The sequence below is a fragment of the Mustela erminea genome, chromosome 4 (assembly GCF_009829155.1).
Source record: "Mustela erminea isolate mMusErm1 chromosome 4, mMusErm1.Pri, whole genome shotgun sequence".
Classification (NCBI taxonomy): Eukaryota; Metazoa; Chordata; class Mammalia; order Carnivora; family Mustelidae; genus Mustela; species Mustela erminea.
In genome coordinates this window covers 53,657,743-53,666,616 of record NC_045617.1, presented here as the reverse complement: position 1 = coordinate 53,666,616, position 8,874 = coordinate 53,657,743, and the positions used below count along the sequence as shown (strand labels likewise).

General features: G+C 38.4%; 1 protein-coding gene across 2 annotated transcripts in view; it reads right to left on the bottom strand.

Annotated features, from left to right (window-relative positions):
• Window positions 1-870: 870 nt before the first annotated feature.
• Window positions 871-8,874, bottom strand: part of KATNA1 (katanin catalytic subunit A1) — a 37,409-nt gene continuing 29,405 nt past the window's right edge. For both annotated transcript variants that reach the window (XM_032339266.1, XM_032339267.1), the window contains exons 6-11: window positions 8,209-8,314; window positions 6,954-7,112; window positions 3,847-3,973; window positions 3,215-3,349; window positions 2,552-2,678; window positions 871-1,233 (exon numbers count right to left, since the gene is read on the bottom strand). In XM_032339266.1, coding sequence (XP_032195157.1) covers window positions 1,035-1,233; window positions 2,552-2,678; window positions 3,215-3,349; window positions 3,847-3,973; window positions 6,954-7,112; window positions 8,209-8,314 — 853 coding nt within the window. In that variant the 3' untranslated portion in view covers window positions 871-1,034. The remainder of the gene's footprint in view (window positions 1,234-2,551; window positions 2,679-3,214; window positions 3,350-3,846; window positions 3,974-6,953; window positions 7,113-8,208; window positions 8,315-8,874) is intronic.

The window sequence follows — 8,874 nt, the reverse complement described above, 5'->3', positions numbered from 1 at the left end:
TAGTTAACACCTGCTTTATGTCCTTCCTCACCTTGAGATGCTAGAGATTCTAGTTCTAACTGCAAATAATGACAGGGTCCTACTGTATCCATTAAGCATATAGGGACTCAAGTGAGGAGAACCATGCAGGAGTCTCTGTGGCCCACTGGAGAGTGTGATGTGGGATTTGCAGCAAGCAGAGTCCTGTCTGCCTTCCCTCCCTACCGGTAAGACCCAGGATCATGGCATGATGCTCTTTTCTATGTTTGGGATGATAGTTATTTTTTAAAAAGTAATCCTAAATGGGTATCTTACCTATAAGATTTTATACCATTAATTCCATTTATTAACCTACAACTGCACCATTAACTATTTTAATTATGCTTTGTATCCATGAGTGAATGGGTTCATGAGTTTCATTCATTAGAACACAGTGAGCAGCACGGGCTGACAAGCATCCGCTTGCCTACAGTGCATCCTCGAATGTGAGCAGAATAAAGTCAAGCAAGAGTGTGCGCGCGTGTATGTGCATATATATATATTTATTTTTCTAAGTGCATTATAAAATGAAAGGTCTTTAAAGCTCTCCCAGGAAGGGGAGGGAAGCTACTGTAACCCCAAGCAGGCAGGCACACCAGAGCCGTGGTTTGTGCATCAACTGGCTGCTTCTGTAAAAACGTTCAGGAATTTTCAGTTATCTACTGGCATCCAAGGTGCTAGAGCCAGTCTTACTCCCTAGAAGGAATAGCAGCTGGACAATGGAAGAGAAGATGCTGTATTTGGAAGTGCACGTAAAGACACTTTTCCAAGCTAAGTAATCGCCCCTGTGCTGCAACACAACGTGGTCCGTGAAAGAGAAAATCGGGTAATGCTAAAGTAAAACACATGTGCTTGCAGCTTTAAAAAATTGCCTTTATTCACAATCATACTTTTTTTTTTTTAAGTCTTACCATTATCAAAGTTTAAAAAAATATAGCACTCAGTGCAATGAAATACTACATTTAATTATTAATCAAACACTTAAGGCAGGTTTCTCACAGTTTACATGTGAGAATTTAGCATGATCCAAACTCAAATATCCACTTCTCATATCTTTCAATGTCTGCAGCAGAAACGGACTTAGAGACCTTTTTTAAAGCCATTTCAAAGTCCTCCATAGTTGTAGGCATGTGCATTTCCTCTCTTGAAAGATTTCTGATCTCTTCTGGCGTCAAACCTTCAATGCGCCTTCTCATTGCCATCAAAGATGCATCCCTAGGTTTTAAATTTAAAACGAAGTGTTATTTTGATTGAATAAAATCAAACAAAATCTTTTTTCTGTGAAAAGAAAATCTTTTTTTCTTTTGAACAGAAAATCTTTTCAGTAAGTGGTATTTTGTAATTACCCACTATACACACTTAGTACTGCATAGACTTATCAGAATATAAGACCTGTTCTGAGATATTTTTTAGCTGTTAAATATTCCATGATGAATTAAGGATATTAATAAATTTAAATAACTGAAACTGAGTAGGAAGCCAAGAAAAAGTAAAAGGGTGTAATAAAGAAGCTAGCAATTGGGGCGCCTGGGTGGCTCAGTGGGTTAAGCCTCTGCCTTCAGCTCAGGTCATGATCTCAGGATCCTGGGACTGAGCCCCGCATTGGGCTCTCTGCTCAGCAGGGAGCTAGCTTTCCCCCTCTCTCTCTGCCTACATGTGATCTGTCAAATAAATAAATAAAGTCTTTAAAAAAAAAAAAGCTAGCAATTGAATTTCATTATATGTATCCAATAAAAGAAAGAATAAACATCAGAGAGACAGGAGAGAACCAGATGGCTGAAAAACTATTTTCTATACGGGTTGAAAAAACTAAATGGTCAAGTTAGCGTGTTTCAGTTTTCCCTTCTTTATTAGTTTTGTCTTGTTTTTTGGCGTTTTTTTGTTTTTAAAGAAGAACCTTTAGACTCAAGGACCTCTCCTTTCATCAAGTTTCAGCTTTAATAACAGCCACCATTTATGCAAAGGGACAGCACCCTACAGCTGCCTTCCATCCACACGTTCTCACCGATGCTCAACAACAAGCCCGTGTGGTATACTTTACAGTGAGTACCTTGCTGATAAACATATGAACTAATAAGACAAAACCTACTTCAATCAACTGGATTAGAGACTGTCTTTTTTCTTTTTTACTCCTGTTCCTGTCATATTTAAGACACCTGCACTGAAAAAATGGGATTTTACTCCGCTGGGGTATGCCCAATCCATTTCACACTTCTTAGGAAAAATACTGAAGAAGTACACCAACATTTTTTTAATCCAAGAAAATTACTCATTTTCTGTATTATACCAATTGTTCTAACATTAGCTTCCTGAACTTGTAGCTTTCAAAAGCACTGCAGACTATTCAATGACATGCAAGATACCCAAATTCTTACCAGCACCTTACCACAAACTTAATCGCAAACTCTTGTCTCTCCCTAGAAATTCTAATGTGGGTTTTTATTCTTCACCCATTTTATTAATTCAGCATAAAAACTTCATAACAAAAGTTATGGGATACCCACATACCCTATGCTTTCAAAATAATTCATACCTGCACACATTGGTAATGTCTGCACCTGAATAACCTTCCATATTTTCTGCTATGCTTGCAAGGTCAACATCATCGGCCAATTCCAGTTCACGTAGACTTATTCGTAACAGCTCCTCCCTGCCTTTTGCTAATGATGGAAACAAATTTAAAAATGTAAGCCTTCAACATAAACATATTGTTATTTTTTCTCAAATCTACTTTGTATGAGAAGTTGTTTTCCAATTCTTAGAGCTCATTTGCTTAAAAATTTAAGATTTAAATTTAAAATTTAAATTTAAAATTTAAAATTTTCTGGTAGCAGGTGGCTCAGTCAGCTGAGTGTCTGCCTTCAGCTCAGATCACAGTCTTGGGGTCCTGGGACTGAGCCCCACACTGGACTCCCTGCTTGGCAGGGAATCTGCTTCTCCCTCTGCCTCTCCCCTGGCTTGTGCACTCGCTTGCTCTCTTTGTCTCAAATTTTTTTTTTTTTTTTTTTAAATTTTCTGGTACCAAGGCTTTCAGAAAAAAAATTTTCTGGTACCAGTTAATATAAGGAAAGACAATCTACATTTGTCTCTTTAAAGGAAATTAAATTAAATTAATTACTACCAAATTTTAAAATCTCTAAGCAAAACAACCTAAGAGTTAACATGAGCGTTCAGACAAGATTCAAATACAGATAACCTGATGGTAATGGAATATAGATTCTTTTTTCAAGACGTCGTCTTAATGCCTCATCAATATCCCAGGGAAAATTAGTAGCTGCCAGAACCATAACCATTTTGGAAGGGTCATCATTTTCAGAAGCACCTCCAACACCTAAAAAAAGGGAGAAGATAATGTAAAAAGACAGGAAGTCAGAGTATAGAAAATAAAGCTCAACTATTTAAAGATCATCACATATTTAGCACTAAATTGCAAGGTAGTGTAACTGTTAAGCCTCCCTAAGACTTCTAAAGCTAAATGGTACATATATGAATTTGTGGCCCAAGAAAAATGTTTTAATATGCAAAAAGTAGGACGCAAAATATTTAATCAAAAGACCTGCCCAGTTTAACTACATACCAATTTCTTGAAAGTTTTCAAAAACATACATATCCCTCAGGCAAATTTACTTACATTTATTTCAATTTCATGCTGAAAATAAGAAATCCGAGCATATGCCCATGAGTGCTCTGTGAACAGCCATTATTTCTGGCATGTCCCCACAGTACAGTCGATCTCCAGGACCTCCTTGCCAGCCCTCTCTGGTCGGCAGGAGCTGTGTGGCTTAGCCCTAGGAGTAGAGCTTGGTCAACGCACAGACATACACATACCATCCATCTGAACCAGCAGCTCGGCTTTCACCCGTCTGCTTGCTTCGTGCTCTTCAGAAGTCCCTCTGCGACTACAAATAGAATCAATCTCATCGATAAATATGGTGGCTGGAGAGTAAAATCGAGCCTAAATAAAGAAACCATGTAACATCAGGTCTTTAAATCATTTAAAAAATAATCAGCAACAATTAGAAAAGAGCCCAGGAGCCTACCACACCACACATCTCTCTCTCGTCCCAGCACTGGGAGAAGATAAACTGGAGCAGCTAAAAGACAGCTTCGAATGGAAACTCATCCTAGACTTCAATATGATATGGCAGTACTTTAATATTCATAAGTGATATAAATACAGAATTACCTTATTTGCTACAAGTCAACAGTGGTGGGAAAACATTTACAGATAGTGGTAAGTGTTCTACAGTTCTAGAAAAAAGTTGGTTACCAAGAATCAGTACCTTAAATAAAATCATAGATTCCTTCTAAGAAATCCTAATTAAATTGCCATTTTTCTTTTGACAATACATTTATTATAGTAACTAAAGTTCATAATCATTTTTAAAGATTTATTTTACAGTGAGAGAGCACAAGTGAGGGGAGGGACAGAGGGCGAAAGGAGGACAGCGAGGGAGAGAACAGACTTCCTCTGAGCCTGGAGCCCAGCGTGGGGCTCCATCTCACAACTCTTGAGTTCATGACCTGAGCCAAAATCGAGAGTTGATGCCTAACTGAATGAACCACCCAAGTGCCTCCATAGTTATTATTTTTAAATGAAATATCCAATGAGGGCTAATTTCTCAGAGATTACCATAAAGATAATAAAAACAAGGCTTAAGGCACTGATGGCTATCGGAGCCACCACACAAAATCAAAGCCAACCCAGAGGTAAACAGGCAAAGGTCAAAGAGACATCCCCCAAAACATCTAAATTGTTAGATCCTGCTAGGCCTAAAAAGCTAAAATAGATTCTGAAAATTCCTAACTGCATGATCCAATATATTATTCTTTTGGTTTAAACTCATTTGATTAGGTTTCTGGTACTTGAAAATGAAAGTTCTTGACAATCAACAAAAATTACACCATTAAATTTTGGTTATGTGTTTGCTACCATGTCATGAGAAAAATCCTGGAAAGATTTGTATTTAAGTGGCATTTTTAAAAATACAGGCCTTGAAAAAGAAAAAAGAAAAGAACAAAAAAAAAACACTTGAAATATGTTTGCTTTGAGAGATTCAGGGCAGTGGGGCTGGGTCCTGTGGGAGAGGCAAGTCATCTACAGAGCAGACAAAACAAGATATGAGAGGCAGTACTCTTCACTCCAGGAAAGAGTCCATATGATGAACAGGGGGGAAAAAATTAAACCAGTTTTAATTTGAGTTTTAAATATGAGCCCTAATCAGAAGTCCCAAAGGCAGAAGCTCCAAACTGGCCAGTGACTCAGCCCCACTACTCAGCAGCAGGCAACTCAAAGTAGCAGATTCCAGAGAAGCAGGCACTTACTTAAAAATGGTTAACATCAGGGAAGCCAGTAAAAAACAAGCTGTTTGATAAGCCTTCATAACCCTCACTATAAAAAATAATGTAAATTGGGATTTTTTAAGAGGCTTCCCGGCACAGAAAAAAAATGGCTTTTTTTTTTTAATATAAACTCTCCATTAGAAAATATATCAAATAATCCTGAAACAGAACAGCTACTACTGATTAGCCCCTATGATTCAGGCTCTACAGTAAGCAATTCACAGGCATTAGCTCATTGCGCCATCCGAACATTACAGAGGCAGCTCCTGTGTTACAGTCATCCTCTTACAGATAAACTGAGGAGCAGCAAAGGAATTTGCCCAGTTAGCCAGCTAGGAAAGAGATGACACAGGTGGGATCTGAAGCCGGGCCACTGTACCCTACAGACTCCAAACTTAGCTGTTCATTCTATTTACGTTTTAGAATTTTTTTTAAAGGCTGAGTATTCTGGAATCCTGGCGATGTAATTCTCCTTCCCCTGAAGCAAAGGACAAACTAATTTTTCAAACTCATCTAAGAGGCTCTCCACTACTACAGTATAAGCTACAGATTCCCCTACTACAGTATAAATTTCTGATAAACTATTAAGAACCTGTTGGAATTTGCATCCTGCCATATGAATTATCAAACTTGAAGGAGAATATGGGAATTCAAACAGGGAGAAACCTTTACAGAAAATGGATAACCTGGGGCGCCTGGGTGGCTCAGTGGGTTAAGCCGCTGCCTTCGGCTCAGGTCATGATCTCAGGGTCCTGGGATCGAGTCCCGCATCGGGCTCTCTGCTCAGCAGGGAGCCTGCTTCCCTCTCTCTCTCTCTGCCTGACTCTCCGACTACTTGTGATTTCTCTCTGTCAAATAAATTAATAAAATCTTAAAAAAAAAAAAAAAAAAAAAGAAAATGGATAACCTTAAATCTTAAGCGTTTTCATTTACTTGTTTTGTTTTATTCTGAGTCTAGGAAGTAAGATCTAGTGTCATATTAACATGAGGCAAGACTGAAATAATCAGTGAAGCTTAACAGAGTCAGAAGTCTAAAAAGCTGTTGAATTTAATCCACTCTACTATGAACTTGTTAAATTATAATTCCTTCTACTGATACTCAGATTAGTGGGAGCTGAAGAAGGGAAAAAAAGAAACTCAAAGTAATAAGAAAAGGAGGAACAATCCAAAGTCTGGATCATTAAACTTAAGGTATTTAGCATAGTTAATAGACTGCAGAGATCTAACTTCCATAACGACTTGATTTTCACCATCTCATGTTACTGTTACAACACTGCACTTATCATATTATAAATAAGCCTACTGATTTAAAAAACAATAATTTCAAACGCCTAGAATAGATTAGGAAGGCAGATCCCATAATGTGAGCATGTCCATAAGCCAACAGAGATGGCTCTTCCTCTGGAGTAAAGGAGACACAGAAAAACTCCAGTTACCCATGTGATTTGTGGGTTCTAGCTTTGAGGGCAGGGGAAATCACACTCTGGGCACAGTATCATCCAGCCCAGCTATTCTACACACTGGAGATAGTTACGACTCACGTCCATCCCTTTTAGAGGTAAAGAATCATTAGAGCAGTCTCAAATATTCACCATTTCGAAGAGAAGACGAACAAGCTTCTCAGACTCCCCTCTGTATTTGGAAGTCAGAGTTGACGAAGACACATTGAAGAACGTTGTCTTGCATTCCGTAGCTACTGCCTTAGCAAGGAGGGTCTTTCCTGTGCCAGGTGGGCCAACCATCAACACTCCCTGTCAGGGAAAATAATAAAGTAACTGAAAGATTTACCTGCCACTGTTCTAATTCACAAGAATTCCATCACTAAGAATTAATTTTCAACTAACATAAAATATTAAGAAAAATAAAAATAAGCAAAAGGATACTTTATCACCAAGTTATTTTTCTCATTACAAAAGGTAACTACAGGGGCGCCTGGGTGGCTCAGTGTGTTAAGCCACTGCCTTCGGCTCAGGTCATGATCTCAGGGTCCTGGGATCGAGTCCCGCATTGGGCTCTCTGCTCAGCAGGGAGCCTGCTTCCCTTCCTCTCTCTCTGCCTGCCTCTCTGCCTACTTGTGATCTCTCTCTGTCAAATAAATGAATAAAATCTTTAAAAAAAAAAAAAAAAAGGTAACTACATTATTAAAAATGTGGAACTCAAATGAGAAAAATACAATGTTATAATACTGACATTGTAATAATTACACCCTAACACAGGTACCAATAGTATTTGGATACATTTCCTGCTAGTCTTTAGATCAAACAAACTGGGTTTTTTTTGTTGTTGTTGTTACATAGTTGTACTCAAAGAATGTCCAGAATTTTGTAGCTCGCTTATCATTTAATATTTCAAGAATTTTTAATAAGTACAGAGTTAGCCATGACCACATTTTCTATGTCCAATAAAGTTTTTTTCAGTCTCTTTTCAGGTCAACTCATGACTTTTTTAAAAAGTATCCATTCAATACAGACAGATAGGTCTCAATTTCTTAAGGACAACAGCAAGAAGTAGAGGATACAAGTTCTGTAGCAGATACACCCAATGGAGTAGTTCTGCATTAGGCAACTTGTCCATATTTGCAAATATGAGCTCATTCTAAATCAACTTTCCAAAGGTCACACTGTACCTATTTCTTACTCTAGGAACCTTGCAATAGCTTTTGATCTAAACAAAATATGGAGTTACATATCATTTACTTCAAAATTTTCCTTAAAAAATAAATAAATAAAATAAAATTTGCCTTACTTATTCTTTCCCCTCACTTCCCTGAATAAGATAAATACTGGTTTTCTACAGCAAAGTACTTGCCGTTCACTTTGACAACACTATTAACAGTAATAAACTTACTTTCCATGGTCTCCTAATGCCCTTAAAGAATTCTGGCATCCACATTGGTAACACCACAGCTTCCTTCAGCAACTTTTTAGCTTCTACTAAATCAGCGATATCATCCCTGAAAGAGGATATATTTTATCAACACCCTCTTAGATCACATATTTAGCTGTAGGTACTCTTGAAAAACACAGAAGCACCGTTTTCCACAGCTGCTAGACTGCGAAGCCCCGCGCCTGGCACAAGTGAACTCACACACAGGGAGGAGGCCTGCCACACCAGCCAGGACACGTGCAGCACAACCTGAATCTTCAATTCCTGGCAGTAATGATTTCCAACTTGGTGAATGACACCACTGGTCTACAGGCCCACTCTTAAATATTTATTATGCCATCTCATTTTAAATTCCTGCCCTGTGATGCTCATTTTCATAAACTCCATGATTTAGAAACAATGAGCCCATTAAAAAAAGGGGGGGGGTGCTCAGACAGTTAACCGTCTGCCTTTAGCTCAGGGTCCTGGGATCGAGCCCCACATCGGGCTCTCAGCTCAGCGGGAAGCCTGCTTCTCCCTCTCCCACTCCCCCTGCTTGTGATCCCTCTCTCGCTGTGTCTCTGTCAAATAAATAAGTAAAATCTTTTTTAAAAAGTAAGAATAAAAAGGGTGTAAAGCAGAGACAAG